At 48.2% G+C, this 17,815-nt stretch overlaps 1 protein-coding gene across 1 annotated transcript; it reads right to left on the bottom strand.

The window, feature by feature from the left end:
• Nucleotides 1-3,973: 3,973 nt before the first annotated feature.
• On the bottom strand, nt 3,974-8,377 carry LOC147635712 (pentatricopeptide repeat-containing protein At4g13650-like). Its single transcript, XM_086803113.1, has one exon. The coding sequence runs from the start codon at nt 7,605-7,607 to the stop codon at nt 4,785-4,787; it is 2,823 nt and encodes a 940-aa protein (XP_086659239.1). The 5' UTR covers nt 7,608-8,377; the 3' UTR covers nt 3,974-4,784.
• Nucleotides 8,378-17,815: the final 9,438 nt, after the last annotated feature.

The following is a 17,815-nucleotide window of genomic DNA, read 5'->3' as shown; positions in this document are numbered from 1 at the left end:
TTTCTTGGGATTGAAGTGATCAAAGACCATGCAGGGACATGGTTAGTGCAACGCCAATATGCATTGGATATGTTGGCAAAATATGGGATGACAGGGTGTAAGCCAATGAGTACACCTTTGGAGAAGAATGTGAAGCTACAGGCTGCTTTTGGTGATGAGTTGGATGATCCATCTATGTACAGAAAGATGGTTGGCAGTCTTATTTACATGACTATCACACAACGGGATCTCAGTTATGCTGTGGGGCTAGTAAGCCAATTTATGCAAAGCCCCAGAAAACCTCATTTGGATGCAGTGAGACGCATTATGCGCTATGTAAAGACCACTGCACATTATGGTATTCTTTATGAGCATGGTAAAGACTTGGATGTACACGGCTACACAAACGCAGATTGGGTAGGTAGCTCGTATGACACGAGGTCTACTAGTGGTTATGCCTTTACATTTGGAAGTGCAGTGGTGAGTTGGAGCAGTAAGAAGCAACCTACTGTTGCTTTATCTAGCACAGAGGCTGAATACAGGGGTGCAGCCATAGCTACATGTAAAGAAGTATGGTTAAAGAGTCTCTTGGCTGATTTGGGTGAGCCTATTGATGGCAAGGTTGTCATTCATTGTGACAACATGAGCAGCATACAATTGGCCAATTATCTAGTTTTTCATACGCGGACCAAACACATAGAGATCCACTATCATTTTGTCATAGAGAAAGTGTTGGATGGTACAGTGGATTTGCAGTATGTGAAGACTAAGAGCAGGTGGCCGACATCTTTACAAAGCCACTTAGCAGAGAGAACTTTGAGAACTTCCGTACTATGTTGGGAGTACATGGGATGAGCTTGAGGGGGAGTGTTGAGAGCTTTGATAGCCCAAGCTCATCTACATCTTCATCTATGGAGTACATCATGAGCTTGAGAGGGACTGTTGAGATTCAAGCTCGATGTCAGCTTGTGCCATTTGCACTATATGCTGGCATGTTAGGTAGTAACATGTGTGAGACATAAATGACCGCATCCAACTGGTCAGTGTGTGTGGACAGTAGCTAGAGTTAGCTGTGTGTGGACACAACACAAGTAGTGTGTTGTAGCTTATGGATTATGGCTTTATGAATTGTGTGAGATGGGACATGGCTTCCCTCTATGGTTAGGGCTTGCTCCTGTGTGTGTGTCTCCTCTCCCTCTACCTGTTTTTCATCACTCTGCACACAGCAGCAACAGCCTGGCAACCTTCTGCGTTTTCTGCTCCTGTGCATTCCTCTAGCCGGCGCCCAGCCCTGCACTCCTCAGGTACAAAAGCGCTCTCGTCATCAGAGTCTGCATCCATCAGGTACAGCAGCACCCTCATCACCAGAGCTTGCACCACTACATTTCCGCTGCCCACTACACACATCTACTCCCTCGGAGTGCCACCGCATCCACCGACACAAGACTTCGACACCGACCACATCACGGAGTGCCACTGATGTCCCGACGCGAGCCTTCGTCACCAACCGAGCCCCTTCTTCTGACATTGACATCTTCACGGAGTGCCACCGATGTCCTCATGTGAGTCCCTTCTTCTGATATCTGTTAGCACATTCATCCCCAATTTCTGCCCATTTCTGGTGTCCTTTTGGTCCCTTTTGCATGGCCCTTCATTGTGGGCTGGCCACCCCTTTATAAAAATATTTTTCTAGGATTTTTCCCAACCTATTTGGTATTTTACCAATCGGCCAGCTCATCTGCTCCAGTCAACCAGCATATGCAACTCCAGTCAGCCAGCTCTCCTCACCTATAAATAGGTGGGGCTGGCTTCTCATTTCTCATTCAATCTTGTACATATTTTGCTCCCTCACTTATGAGGCTTCTTGTGTCTCTTGCTTGAAACTATTTTGCTTCAGTATATTCAGCATAGTTGTCCATATCTCTCTCTCTTGCACTCTCTATTCAGCACACTCTAGTGCCCCTTTGCTTCCGCTTTGTGCAGTCGTTCATGGTATCAAAGCTCCCGGTTCAGCGACTCCTCTGCTGCCCCAGATTCAGCCCTATTTTTAGCACCCTCTCCTCTGCGTTTTTCTCAGATTTGCAGCCTCTTTGTTGCTGTGTTTTCTAGACAGCATTTGCTAATCACTTCCTCTTCAGATTGGCTTCATCGCTTGCAGCCATCAGGTAATTTTCTAATTAGCATTTCATTCCACGTGGAGTTTAGAGCCTTCTTTGATAAAGTTGGGTATCGGCTCTAAGCATGCAGCCCACTTGCTTACCCGAGCCTAAATAAAAACATGATCTAAGCATCATGGCTAGAGTGCGTTAAGTTGTTTTGGTTGTATTAATTAAGTGGCCACTTACATGACCACTTATTTTTTTTAATTATTATTATTATTATTTTTTGTCTAAGGCTACTTTCTCTCCATGCTTGCCTGCCGCTCACCTCCCTTCACCAACCTCCTCGACCGCTCGCCGCGCCTGCACACGTGCTCACCTCTGCTTGCCTATCCTCCCCTTCCATGCTTGCTTCCCCTAGCCGGGTCACCTCCCCCACCAACCTCCTCGGCCGCTCGCCGCGCCTACACACGTGCTCACCTCTGCTTGCCTATCCTCCCCTTCCCTGCTTGCTTCCCCTAGCCGGGTCACCTCCCCCACCTTCCCCTCGCCTGCTGGCACTGATTTACACTAGCATTCTCATTGTTAGCAGTTCAGGCACTACTTTGAGACCTTGTCCCATTCTGTATAGCTTGGAGATTATGTCCAAACATGTTATTGCTTGTTACCAAGCCTGCATGGCCTGGGATGCCATTCACCTGCCAATTCCCATCCCGTGTCCCTCGCCTCCCTGTGCCTGCCCAGTTCTTAACCCTCTCTCAACAACCATGGCAACCTCGCTCCCCCGCCTTCCCCTGGGGGAGGCCCCCCACCTTCCCCTCGCCCGGTCTTTTTGAGGAAGACAGTGGGCTATCTTTGCTCACAGCTTCTGAGGCAGATTTGTCTCCTATTGCTTCGCCTCTAACTCTTTCTTCGTCAACCAGTGACCACGATGTGTTGCTGGTCCCTTTGCCTTCTATGGAGGAGCCTGCTTCTATGCTGTGTGATGCTATTGAGGAGGCTACTACTACTTCAATTACCACCACTGTGAATGTTCTTATTTCCCTTACTCTATGTGAGGATTCTCGATTGTGGTCAGGTGTGTCCATGACCATGCCTGGGGCACAATGGTACTTCCAGGGCTTGAAGGATTGGGATTTGGATTTGGTTGGGCTTGTGGAGTCCCAACATCAGTTTTTAGAGGGGGCATTGTCAAAATGCGCAGCGAAAGACTAACGCACGTAGGAGACGCATCACCATCGAGCACCACGAACACCCCCAACGGGCAGTGCAACATCTCTCCACCGGGCTCCCATCTCCCGGTGAGCTGCCTCCCAAAACACCGGTCGGAGGAGATAACTATGACAAGGTGCCACTCTAGCCTACATATGGCTCTTCAACTTCCCATGCTTCCACTTATGGGATAATCCAAGACACCTTCTAGCCATAGATCACACGCTCGAAATCACCAACCTTCCAACACCCTCCCTCGATTCGAGCTCCGCAAGCCACCGAGGCACGAGGGGATCACCCAGGACCACACACGCCCGGGCTCTGATACCATGTCAAAATACGCAGCAGAAGACTAACGCACGTAGGAGACGCATCACCATCGAACACCACGAACACCCCCAACGGGCACTACAGCATCCCTCCACCAGGCTCCCATCTCTCGGTGAGCTGCCCCCCAAAACACCGGCCGGAGGAGATAACTATGACAAGGTGCCACTCTAGCCTATATATGGCTCTTCAACTTCCCATGCTTCCACTTATGGGATAATCCAAGGCACCTTCTAGCCATAGATCACACGTTCGAAATCGCCAACCTTCCAACAGGCAGTTGAGTTCTTACATCTGGCGATGCCGACCTTCGAGGAGGGTGCTATTATACAGCATTTGGCTACTCTCAGTACAGAGTTGGAGCAGATTGACTCTATTTCTTTTGAGGGTATTATCTTCTTGGAGCTACAAGCTTCTAGGGATTCCTGTGACACTGTGTTTTCATTTGGGTTTGGCACCGATATTTGGAGCAGCATGACGCAACCTTCATGGTTGTTTTCTTCTAGAGGAGCAGTGTACCTCGCAGCTTCTGTTGCTTTTGTAGCTGAGTTGCTGTGGACATTGCCTGTGGCACTTTCCTGGTACCTGTTGTTGCTACATTCTTTTGTCTTCGACAGATGACTTCTTCTTCGGCTTCTCGGAGTATGTTCACAGCATCTGGTGCTGAGAGGGGGTGTTAGCACATTCATCCCCAGTTTCTACCCATTTCTGGTGTCCTTTTGGTCCCTTTTGCATGGCCCTTGATTGTGGGCTGGCCACCCCTTTTTTCCATATTTTTCTGGGATTTCTCCCAACCTATTGGTATTTTACCAGTCGGCCAGCTCATCTACTCCAGTCAGCCAGCATATGCAGCACCAGTCGGCCAGCTCTCCTCACCTATAAATAGGTGGGGCTGGCCTCTCATTTCTCATTCAGTCTTGTACATATTAAACCGGGACTAATCCAAAATGGTGACATGTAGCACAAATCTATCTGTGCCTAGTACTGCCTGCACCTCTTGATTGTGTGTGGGGTGTCTGCTATCTCAAGAGTCAATGTCATCACATTACAATCTGGCACATACAGCACTGGCACCTAAAAGATGTTGCCCCACTTTGCTGTACATGCCACAGTCCTCTTCAGACCTGACCCATCTGCTTCAGCTTACTGCTTATCCCACCACTTTGTTTACATGTCAGCATTTGCATATATGTTAAACATTAGTAAAAACGCTGCAGCCTGTTTCTCATCCAAGCCCATCACACATTCAAAGGCCTGTCTACCAAGTGCTACATCACCCCAGTTTCGACAAGCACCCAACATGGTAGTCCATGCCACAAGATTAGGTTGGAAGGGCATTTCCTTCAGCATTACCACAGCCTTATCGAGCTGGCCTGCACGGGCCAGACAATCAACCATGCAACTGTGGTGCTCAAACGACAGAATGCTGCCATCCTCTCTGTTGACAGCATCAAAATACATAAGGCCCTCATCCACAAGACCTGCATGACTGCATACAGTGAGAACACTAAGAGACGTGACCCCATCTGGCTGTACACCTTCCTCCCTAATCTTCTCAAGTAAATCAAAAACAAGTCTGCTCTCTCCTTGGCAAGCATATCCTGTGATCAGTGCAGTCCATGAAACGATGTTTTGAACTTGCAGCTTCTCCAACTGTTCTTGAGCTTCTGCTAAGTTGCCACATTTGGCATACATATCCACCAAAGCATTCCCAAGGATTGGCTCTGTTTCAAACCCTTTCTTTGCCATTTCACTATGTATTTCTTGACCCCTGCCTAAGGCTCCGGTGCTGCCTGAAGCTTTCAAACTGGAAAGCAAGGTAACAGCATTTGGGGACACACCATCTAGCTGCATCATTTCCAAACAGTTCAGTGCCCTCTCGCTATGCCCATGTTCGACGTAGCCGGCCACTAGGGCAGTCCACGAGACAACGTTCCGGACAGGTAATTTATCAAACAAATTTTCAGCTTCTATGACTGAGCAATACTTGGTATACATGACAACCAGAGCACTGGCAATCCATAAGTCCTTCTCAAAGCCCTTTTTGATGGTATCAGCATGTATTTCACGGCCCCAGTCTATGGACTCTACACTATCACACGCTCTTAAGATGCTGGTAAATGTTACAGCATTGAGGGACATGCCCTCAAGCTGCATTTGCTCCAAACAATTTAATGCTTCCTCAACAAGACCATGTTCTCCATAGGCTCCAATTAGTGCAGTCCACGAGATATCATCTCGAGCCTGCAGTTTCTCAAAAACCTTCCTTGCTTCTGCAAGGGAGCCACATTTTGCATACATGTCCACCACAGTATTTCCAACAAAAGGATCATTTTCAAATCCCTGTTTCGTAACTTTGGCGTGTATTTCTTGGCCCGTGACTATATCTCCAGAAAAACTGCATGCTTTGAAGCTGCAAACCAATGTAATAGCATTTGGGGAGACCCCCTCCAGTTGCATCTGTTCTAAGCAATCGAGTGCTTCCACACCAAGCCCCTGTTCAGCATGCCCTGCAATAAGTGACGTCCATGAGACTACATTATGAACTGTTTGCTCATCGAAAACTCGACACGCTTCCTCAAATGCCCCACATTTCATATACATATCCACCAGACTACTCCCAACACGGTGGTTTGTTTCCAATCCCACTTTAGCAATCTGAATGTGTATTTCTTGCCCCTTTTGTACAACTCCGATGCTGCAACAACCCTTCAAACTGAAAACATATGTAAGAGTGTTGGCTAATATGCCCTCTACATGCATCTGTGACAAACAGTTGAGAGCTTCGTTACCAAGCCCATGCTCGGCATAGCCTGAGATGAGTGCATTCCATGAGACTAAGTCTCGACCTGGCAGCTCATCAAACACTTCCTGTGCTTCTAACAACAAGCCTAATTTCCCATACACATCCACCAAGATATTGCCAATATAAGCATCCCTTTCAAATCCCGCTTTGGCAATCTTCATATGTAGCTCTTGGGTCCTACCTACAGCTCCTACGCTGCCACAGCCTTTCAAACAACACACATATGTCACGGCGTTCGGAGACACACCCTCTATTTCCATTTGTCCTAGACAACTCAGAGCTTTCTCACCAAACCCGTGTTCAGCGTACCCGGCAATTAGTGATGTCCAACAAACAACGTTCTTCAGAGTCAGCTCATCAAAAATATCCTGGGCTTCAGCAAACAAGCCACATTTCAAGTACATATACAATAACGTCCCATCCACACAAAAATCCTTTTCAAACCCTTGTTTGATGACTTCGGTGTGTAATTCTTGGCCACTGCCTAAGGCTTCTATGCTCCCACAGCCTTTCAAAGTGCAAGCAAATGTGACAGCACTAGGGGAGATGCCCTCGGATCGCATCCTCTTTAAGCAATCCAGTGCTTCCTCACCATATCCATGTTCCGCATACCCTGCGATTAAAGCATTCCACGAGACTACATCTCGAAATGGCATCTCAAAGAGCACTTGCCGGGCTTCTTCAAGTGAGCAACATTTAGCATACATATCCACCAAGCTACTACAAAGAAAGGGATCCTTCTCAAAGCCATCCATGGTAATTTCAACATGTGTTTCTTGACCTCTTTCCAAACATTTCAGGGTGGCACAAGCTTTTAGGATGGCTTGCAGTGTGTACCTGCTAGGATGTACACAATTCTCTTGCATTTTGCGAAACAAATTAAGGGCATGCTGGAACTCCCCACGTTCAATGCACCCTTGTATCAGAGAAGTCCATGAATGCTCATTCCGGTGGCCCAACTTGTGGAAAACCTCCTCAGCTTCACTCATGCTTCCGCAATCTATGAGCATGGGAACGATGTAGTTACCCAGCACTCTGTGTGTTTCCAACCCATTATTGCGGATGTGTGCGAGCACACCCTTGGCATTTGCTAGGCTTTTCTCATTTCTGCACTTTTGCACAATGTGAATAAATTTCTCCACGAGAGGGAGCTTGGCCATCCGTTCCAAATGAAGTGCCATCATTCAGTTTGGTATGTCTAAACTACTTGGGTTAAGGAGCCAAAAGGTACGCATGATCAGCATCATCACAACCCCCATACCAGCATCCTATCATATCATCTCACTATCATCATCATCATCATATCATTACAATCACCATCACCAGCATACCATAGTATATCATCATCATAATGGTCAAATATATCATCATAAAAAGAAGGTGATTCCGTGAGCCGTGGTTTGCCGCAAGTGCCTCTCCATAGAGGTATACAATATAGGGTATGACACAGCATTATCAGAAAATAAAGAGGTACAGACTGCTGTATCCAGAGAGCACTCCCTCACAACCTGACCCCAAAACAAGCATTTTCTCCGAAGCTTGAGATGGAAACACGTTGTGTTTTCACCCTATTCCTTCACACTTGAGAGTTGAAAGCATATCCATACACTCTGAACCTAAGAACAGGCTCAGATTTGTGCCCACGTTCAACTAAGTTGAATAACCACAAGATGCTCCTGTTTCCCAATATGGGTTCCCTTCAGTTTTGCAACCCAGAACTGATTGAATGCAGGGTCACCGAACTGGCCCATTTCCACACAATTGACAGTATTAACATGGCATGCGAAAGGACAATATGTACCTTAAAGCATAAGCAACATGGAAACACAGGGCCAGCTCACATCGCTCCCGCAGCCCACTATGCCTGGAGAGGTATCTCCTTGCCCAGTTCTGGTAAAACATTTTGAGCCTATGTAGGCCCATCATTCAAAGTGAAAAATTGCTAGGAGCTTATGTCAAGGCCTAAAACCATGGTTATAGATTAAAATTCTTGAAGATTTTTGACAAGTAGACCCCTACCTCTCCCTCTACCAGGGAAGGATTTAAATTTACCCTTGTTGTAACTATTATTAGAGGAGGTAGACGGGGTGAGAAAAGAGGTAAAAGAGTTAGGAGTTCCAAGGAGGCAGAAAGGGGCTTTTCATAGGAGGTGGGGATGACTCATCCTCAATACAGGGGCTAAGGAGCGAGAGATTATTTTTACACCTTTGAAACTACCATAAGTGGTGAGAATAGTGCATGCTTCATCACTCCTTAGCTCTTTTAAGATGTCTAGCATAATATCCCTAAAATACATAAAGGATACCTATGCTAATACCAAGTTCCTAGCTTGTCCCCCCAGTCAAGAGTATAGTAAAGATAAGTGAAAAATAATCGGTTTGCCAGGAAACAAGCTTTCTAGATAATTAAGTATAAACCAAATAGCATGGTCAAACTAGATAATGCTAGATTCGCAAGGCACCTTTGGATCCAAAAATTTGCAAGCACATTTGAGATACGGTCTGTAGATGTTCTAGATGCTCTCAAAGTAGTAATCAACACTTGCCTTGGTGAAGGCCATAGATCCCTTTGTTCGTAGATGCCCACAAGTGATGAGCATTTAGCAGGATCAAGAAAAGACATAGACAAGGGAGCCTTAAGTAGCTCTCCTCTGTCTAGATATTGGACCCCTTTCAAGGAATTCATCCTGCATTCTTCTAAGATTGAGACACCGGGAGATTAGCCAGAAAAATCCAAGTTTCAACTTGTATGGGGGCCAAGAAGCTCTTGTTGAAGAGTCCATAGCCGATGGTTGATGCTTGTAGACTCGACCTCCACCTGTCTAATAGGGAGAAAAGGGTAAACCCTAGAGAATTCCATCTCCAAGAGGCAAGATTCATTTAGGGTGCACATATCCATTTGAAAGTCCTGAACCGCTTTCAGGGCAGTTGGATCCCTGTTGAAAATGCTACAGGTTGTGGGGATAAACCGGTGTAGAGGGAGTGGACATGAATGCCGAGTTGAGACCACAAAGATTCCTTAAAAAATTGGATAAATCAGCGCCATTTAACGCAAAGGAGGTGAGATCCGAATGATGTGATTTTGTAATCACCAGAATCTGGGTAAGTAAATCGAAAATGGCAGAATTTCCATCTTCTTTGTTTTTGTCTATAGTAGCCAGTAGCTTATAACCCAATCATTAAATGATAGGATTTGAAGGAGAGAACCTAACTGTAGGAAGGTTTCTGGGTTGGTCGAAGAGAGAATCTTCCTATAGGTTTCTTCATCTTAAAAAGAGGCCAAAACATGTTGGCATGCCCTTGACGGGAGGTGTTCGCTTGGGATCTCAGCCCCATGAAATAAGGGTAAATTTTGCAATTAACATAGTTAAGGGTTAGGAATGAGAAAGGCAACGAGGTAGTTATGATTTCCTTCAACTAGTCAGCTAAAAGCATAAGAAATGTGAGTCATAACCCCGGCTAGACGGTAGTACTCCCAACCTTATCACCTGTCAGTAACCAAGTGCATAAAGACAGTGAGGGAGTAGTTACCGAGATTGGTACAAAAGGGATCAAGACTGGTAGGCCAAATTTACCATGAGGCCAACCTTGTGTATAGGTGTGTGTTGCTAGTTTAAAACATATACAATATCCATAGATGAATAGACAAAACTATTCATAAAGCCATACCATCTTGATTTAAAGAAATGTTATACATGAAACAAGTTCAACTATGAGTCATGTACATTTTAGGGTCAATGCTGACAAGTTGTATTTAGTGGAAATAAAATTAAAATAGCAAGGGAAGCTTGTTTGAAGTTAACTACAAGAGAAGAGAAGGTAGGTCTTGTTACCTGCATCCATACAAACAAACAAAACAATTTGTTAGCTTGAATACGTATTACAGGTGGTGTCAGTGGACCTATCCACATGTTATAGATGTCACCCTATCTCCACAAGTTAAAAACAAAAAGGCCTAACCAAACTAAATTATGTAAGTCCAAGTAGCACTTAACACCGCATGTACTGATACATCCATAGTAGGCACTACTTGCCTCTCCATGCTTCCCCACCCTAGGAGCCCTTGGAGAAGTGGGGCATTGATTTTGTGGGACCCGTAACTCCAAAGTCCCACCCCACTGGGTGCGAGTACATTTTGGTGGGGCCACCGACTATGCAACTGAATGTGCCGAGGCCAGAGCCACTCAGGATAACACCGCTCTCACAATGGCTAAGTTTCTGTATGAGAGCATCTTCACTAGATTTGGGTGCCCCATGGAAATCATCAGGTGACAGAGGAAAACATTTTGTGAACGAAGTCATAGATACCAAGTGCTGGCACGCTATCAAATCTTCCACGGGAGGTCCTATGCTTACTACCCTAGGGCTAAAGGGGACAAGTGGAGAGCACCAACAAGGTCTTGTGCAAGTCCCTATTTACGAGTAGCCAAGGAGCACTCTCACCAATCGGATCAAGCTCTCTTGGGAGTATTGTGGGCCTATCACACAGCTTACAAGGCAACCACCTCGTACACTCCATTCCAAGGCAACCACCTCTTACACTCCATTACAAGGCAACCACCTTGTACACTCCATTCCAAGGCAACCACCTCATACACTCTATTCCAACTTGCTTTCGGGCTAGAGGCCATATTACCTTTTGAATTTAATGTAGGATCATCCAAAGTGGGGTAGCCTAGAGCCCCCACCTATCACCCCGCATACTCCTCTCGACAGCAGCAGCTCGAAGTCTTGGAAGAGACCCGCCAACTCACTCGGAGGGCCACAGAGGTGGAGCAACTTCGGCGCAAAGTGTGGCACGATTGACACTTGAGACTTCCCCAATTTTTTGAAGGTGATTTGGCTTTGGTATATAATTCTAAATATTTAAAAAAGGCTTGGAAGTTGGTGTATGCTTGGCAGGGTCCCTTCCGGGTAGTGAAGATTTTGCCCATGGGTGTGGTGCAACTAGAAACTCTCTAAGGTGCTTCCCTTCCCCATTGGTGAACGGATCTAGGGTGAAGAAGTATTGGCCTCCTCAGGTGTGATAGGTCAGCAACAAGGGGTCGTGATGACACAGGTTGTACTTTTTTTAATCTTTTATATCACTTTATTGGTTTTCTTAGTATTTTTCTTTTTCTCTTTTCTTTTTTCTCCCTAGGGTAACGTATTTTCCTTCCATCTCCACCGACCACCCTACCCCTTCACCTCTCACCCGTCTCCTCTTACCTCCTCACCAACCCCCCCTTCTCACCGATTTTTTTTTTAACAAAAAACAAAAATCCCCCTTTTACTATTTTTCCATTACACAAAAAATCCCCCTCATAGTATTTTTTTCCAAAAAAAATGATAAAAATGAAACAAAAAACACAAAAAAAACCCCTCTAAGTATTTTCTTCTTTTACAAGAAACAAATAATAATAATAACAACAAAAACAAAACAAGAAACACAAACAAAACAAAACAAAAGAACGAAAAACATCTCTCTTTCTCTCTCTCTCACCACCCCCCCTTATCTCTATCTTTCCCTTATCTCTATCGTGCACCGTCGCCCCCCCTTATCTCTATCTTTCCCACCCGACCTCTCTCACCTCACCGACCACTCCCCCCCTCACCACTCACAGTCCACCCCCCCTTATCTCTCTCTCTCTCTCTCTCTCTCTCTCTCTCTCTCACCACCACCCCTTATCTCTATCGCACATTGTCACCCCCCTTATCTCTATCTCTCCCACTCGACCTTTCTCACCCCACTGACCACACCCCCCTCGCCGCTCACCGTCCACCCCCCCTTATCTCTTTCTCTCACCGACCCCCCCTTGCTCTCACTCCCCACCGACCTCTCTCTCTCTCCCTCCCTTGTGTACCCCACCAGGGCCCCTCTCTCCCTCTCCCTCGTGACCCCCTCCTCCCCCCTCTCTCCCTTGCACACCCCACCACCCCCCTCTCCTTCTCTCTCTTCAACCCCCACCCCCCCTCTCTCCCCCCTGTGCACCACCCACCCCCCTCTCCTTCTATCTCTCAATACCCCCACCCCTCTCTCCCGTGCGCAGCCCCCACCCCCTCACTCTCTCATGTGCAACCCCCTGCCCCCCTCACTCTCTCGTGTGCAACCCCCCGTCCCCCTCACTCTCTCGTGCGCCATAGACCCCCCCTTGCTCCCACTTCACCCCACCCTCCTCTCCCTCTCTCACACACCATCACCCCCCTCTACCTCTCGTGACCCTCCCCCCCTCTCTCGTTTGTGCAACCCACCCCCCCACTCTCATGCGCAACTCACCCCCTCTCTCTCGTGCGCTACCCAACCCACCCTCTCTCTCTCTCTCTCTCTCTCTCTCTCTCGTGCACTACCCACCCACCCTCCCTCTCTCATGCGCCCTATGTCTCTCTCATGCGCTACTTAACCCCCCCTCTCTCTCGTGTGCCCTAGACCCACCCCCCTCTCTCTCTCTCATATGCGCTACCCAACCCACCCCCCCTCACTCTCTCATGTGCAGCCGACCCCCTCCCCCTTCTCCGGCCTCATAGACCCCCACCCCCCCTCTTTTTCGTGCACCCAGCCCTCCCCCCTCTCTTGCTCACCGCCCCCTCTCTCTCTCGTGCACTCCCTACCCCCTCCTCCTCCTCTCTCACCGTCAGTCACCCCCCTCTCCCATCCACCCCCCCTTGTTCGCTCACCACTCACCACCCACCCCCTCCCCCTATCTCTCACCGACCACACCCCCCCTTCTTTCCTTCTCTCTCTCTCTAGCGCACCCCAAAAAATAAAACAAAACAAACAAACCAAAAATGAAAACAAACCAAAAACAAAAAACGTCTCTCTCTCTCACCGCCCCAATCACCCCCCTTCTCTCCCACTCACCCGACCCCCTTCTCTCCCACTCACACCCCTTCTCCCCCACTCACCCGACCCCTTCTCTCCCACTCACCCGACCCCTTCTCTCCCACCAACCCCCTTTATCTCCCATTGACCCCCCTCTCTCACTCACTAGTAGCCCACCCCCCTCTCTCCCTATATCTCATCTCACCACCCACCCCCTCTCTCCCTATCTCTCACCACCCACCCCCCTCTCCCCCTGCCGACTCTCTCTCACCACCGACTAGCCCCCCCTCTCTCCCACTCACCCGACCCCCTTCTCTCCCACCAACTCCCCTCTCTCACTCGCCGCCGGCTGGTAGCCCACCCCCCCTCTCTCCCTATCTCTCACCACCCACCCCCCCTCTCCCTATCTCTCACCACCCACCCCCTCTCCCCCTTTCTCTCTCACCGACATGCATCCCCCGCTCTCTCTCTCTATCTCTTCACTGCCCACCCCCGTCTCTCCCTATCTCTCACCTCCCACCCTCTCTCCCCCTTATATCTCACCCTGATCGACCAACCGCTCCTCTCTCTCTCTCTCTCTCTCTCTCTCTCTCTCTCTCTCTCTCTCTCTCTCTCTCTCTCTCTCTCTCTCTCTCTCTCTCATCCACCATCCATCCCCCCTACTACAGAGCCATCACCATGGTGGAGGAGTGCCTCTCCCCACAGCCGTCACCACCACCTTGGTGGCCCACACCCATGGTTTGACTTTCGCCCCCCCAGGATTGTCACTCCTCTCTGGCCCACCACCAACCATCACCTCGACTTCTCAGATCTTGCTCATGCCCACCTCTCTTGTGGCCTCCATCACCATCCCATCTCATGCACCACCACACCATTGCATCATCGACCTTGCCACCACCACTAGCTGAGGTATCATTTCCTCACCACCCTCTGGGTCCTTCTATATCTCGTGTTTTATCACTCAATGAGCTTGCCTTAGTAGGGTTGGCTCATTTTGATTCCTACGACTTCGCCACGACATCCGATGACTTATGTCGCTCCTTCTTGGTTGACCTCACCACCAAGCGCATCCCCATGCTACCACCGTCTACATAGCCGAGATTTTCCATTTTCCCACCCAAGCCTAATGGGATGGGGTATTTTGGGATTGCAGAGGTTGACTAGCTTCTTAACATCTAGGGGTCAGTCCCCCTAGCATGATTCCTTGCCCTCATGACCCTGCATCCCCCATCATCTCCCTGGACGCTAGCACCTTGCTATCTATCGACTCCCTTCACCCCCCACACGCTTTCATTTACTATCTCCTCACCCGACTCCCCCTCATTCCTAGCCAAGATTACTCTGCCTTCCCTTGTCTGATGCGCATTCTTCTTGCTGCACACCACTTGTCCCTTTTACTGGGCTACATTCATCTCCACGGTCCTCTACTCCACAATTGCTAGTCTCACTTCTACACGCACACGAGTCTTATGTTTTACAGGTCCACTCTTCATACACATTGCTTGGTATTTTAACACGCACTCGGTGGCCCATCCTAAGTGCCATCCCTCGCCAAACCCTAGTTCCCCCTCTCGACCTCGCACCCGAGCCCGCATCCTTAGAGGGAGCTACCATCTTGCCCCTCGACATCGACACCTCCCCCATCGACTGTTGTCCCATATTCACCCTCTTCTCATCAATGACCATGCCACGTATACCCTCATCATCAACCATCCGTTCACCCACTCGCTATCGCGCCCGTTTCCTCAGGGGCACAACCTCCATCACTAGCAACCTCTCCATCACCATTGGCTTTGTATTCCCTTACCTCTCCATCGATGGCCATTCCCGACCATCCCTAGCATCGACATCCACGCCACCGCCACCCTCATCATCGACGACAGCTTCACCATCAACTACCTCCAAGGCATCTTCGCCTCTGATTCTCCTTCCCTGGATCCCCTCTTCCCAAGTATCGACATCACACCATATTTCCTTGTTCACTTCCCATCTTCACCCCCATCTCCCTCACCTTCCACATCTATCCTGGAATCTCTTTCGACAAGGATTCCTCCCACCACTGTCCACCGCTGATTTCATTCCACCTCAACAATTTTTTTGGAGCCTACTCTGCACATCACCACCTCATCTTTGCCCTACTCTCCCACATATGTGAGTTACTTACTCCAGCCTCTACCACCCTTCTCATCCCCTCCGCCATCTTCTCTCTAGGTAGCACTGCCTGTTCGAGCAAGCGTCACCTCCACCATCTTCTCCACTACCCCCCCCATGTTGGTCTCTTTCTAAGCCTCCCATAGACAGTTCGAACCACTCCCTCCAACCTGGCGAGGCTCCCTTCTGAGTGCTATCTCTCATCCAACACGTTGATGGAGGCCTCCCGTGGGATCACTACAATCGGTCTCATCCATGAAAGCATCTTGGGTGCCTTCAATGATGCCAACCGGAACTTGCGTTGGTCTATTTATCTAGAGGGCCACTTAAGAGGCTACAGCTCAGGTAGAGGATGCAAAGTAGGCCCATCAATAGTTTTGCAGGAGACCATTACACAGTAGGACAACGAGCTCCAGGATCTTCGCGAGGAGATGTTTAAGCTGTATTTATCTCCCATACTTAATGAGGATGCCATGGCTGCCATTCGCCCGAGCAAGAGCGTACCATTTTGGCCGAGACCCAATAGGTAGCATGAGTCCGAGATGCAAGCACTCTGTATGAAGCATGAGATAGAGCTCGCCACCTTGTAGGATGCATATGGGTGCACTTTGACAGAGCTCCATCAGTAGCATGAGCTTGAGTTAGCCGATCTCCACCAACCAGCAGAGTAGAGCAGGCTTCCTGCGGAGGACAACCTTGTAGAGTTCTAGCGTCTCATCGAGCGGTGTCGTTCTTTTGGCCGCCCACACCCCACATCCACCACCAGTTCTATAAGGCTTGGGGCCAAGGCCTCGTCCCACACCACTCAAGATGGTTGATTTTGTCTTTCAATTTTTTTTATTTTTTCTATTTGCCTACAGGCACGTAATGGCCATGGCCACATTTCATTATGTAGTATCTCCTCTTTGTATGCTTGGACTTCGTGCTGGAAGCTTTGCGTGGACAAAGTGCCCAATGATTGTTGTTTAGTTAATTGTGTGCTTCTATTGGTGTATGAGTAATCATTGTGCCAGATGCTTGCCCGAGCGACAGTAGTTGTAATACAGACATAGATAGCTTGCTGGATGCAGGCAACGACAATGGCAATACAAACAGGTAATACATACAAAGATAGCTTCTTGGATAAAGTTGCCTAGAGATCAGTTCAAACATTTTTCTTATTCCAAAGATAGCTTACTAGATGAAGTTGCCCAGGAGCTCAATTGAATCATTTTTCTTATTTGCATCTCTCTCCAGAAGGTTTGCCTAAGAAGATAATGGTATAAGGTATGCTTGGGAGTCCGCCTGCCAGATGTTTTCCCAGGGTCTAGCTTACCAGAGAACCACCTTTTTTTCTATGGAATTCATCGGGATGGTGAATTGAGTAATAGTGGGCAACCTGTGTACAAGAAGCCAAGTCCTCCACACTCCACCAAGAGCAACTCCTCCCACTATCATCTCCCCTCTCCCTTTCCGAAGATAGGGCGAGATCCTCTTTGAGCACCATCTACCTTTTCCCGACTAAAGATCTTCCCTCTACACAACATGACGAAGGGTTTGGACTTCGAGGAGGAGGACACCCAAGGAGGAGATAAGGGGAGCACTCGCTTTGCAGTGTATCATTCTCTCTTATATCATTATTTCTCGATATTTTTGATATACAGTGTTACTTTCTTGTGGTGTTTTGTCTATTTGTGTGTGTGTGTGTGTGTGTGTGGTGTGAGTGAGTGGTTAGTGGCTGTTGTGTGAGTGAGTGGCATGTGGGGATACTACGGTGCTAGGAGGTGGTCGGAGAGCACGATGGACGGTGTGGAGCATAGGTCTTGCATGTTTAGCCAATGAGGTCGACCAAACCTTGGCGGGTATCCACACTCCCTTTCCCCCAACCATAGTGTTTGCATAGGTAGTCCGCGAGTTCCCTAGGGAGGACCGGCGGAGTCATCCACAACACCCCATGCCAAGTGGAGAGCTTGCCACTTGGGATGGGGCTTTCAATTTGTTTTCCATTCTCTCTCTCTCTCTCTCTCTCTCTCTCTCTCTCTCTCTCTCTCTCTCTCTCTCTCTCTCTCTCTCTCTCTCTCTCTCTCTCTCGTGAAAACAAAACAAAAAAACAAAAACAAAAACCAAGCCCCATCCCAAGTAGCGAGCTCGCCACTTGGGATGGGGCTTTCAATAGAGACATGAAACAAAAACAAAAACCAAGCCCCATCCCAAGTGGTGAGCTTGCCCCTTGGGATGAGGCTTTAAAAAATAAGCCATGTCCCAGGTGGCAATCTCACCACCTGGGATAAGGACTTTCTTTTTTTTTAATATTTGAGAGAGAGAGAGAGAGAGAGAGAGAGAGAGAGAAGAGGGGGAGAGAGAGTGAAATTTTTAAAAAGCTTTTGATTTTTTTCTTTTCTTCTTTTTTTATTAAAATGTGTGTGTGTGTGTGTGTGTGTGTGTGTGTGTGTGTGTGAGAGAG

This window comes from Cibotium barometz, chromosome 9 (genome assembly GCF_041138505.1).
Source record: "Cibotium barometz isolate CiBa-2024 chromosome 9, ASM4113850v1, whole genome shotgun sequence".
NCBI lineage: Eukaryota > Viridiplantae > Streptophyta > Polypodiopsida > Cyatheales > Cibotiaceae > Cibotium > Cibotium barometz.
Note: the sequence above shows the minus strand (reverse complement) of the source record. Positions and strands in the feature narration are given on the sequence as shown.

Coding starts and splice junctions, on each gene's coding strand:
- LOC147635712 (XM_086803113.1), bottom strand. CDS start 7,607: ATGATGGCACTTCATTTGGAACGGATGGCCAAGCTCCCTCTCGTGGAG.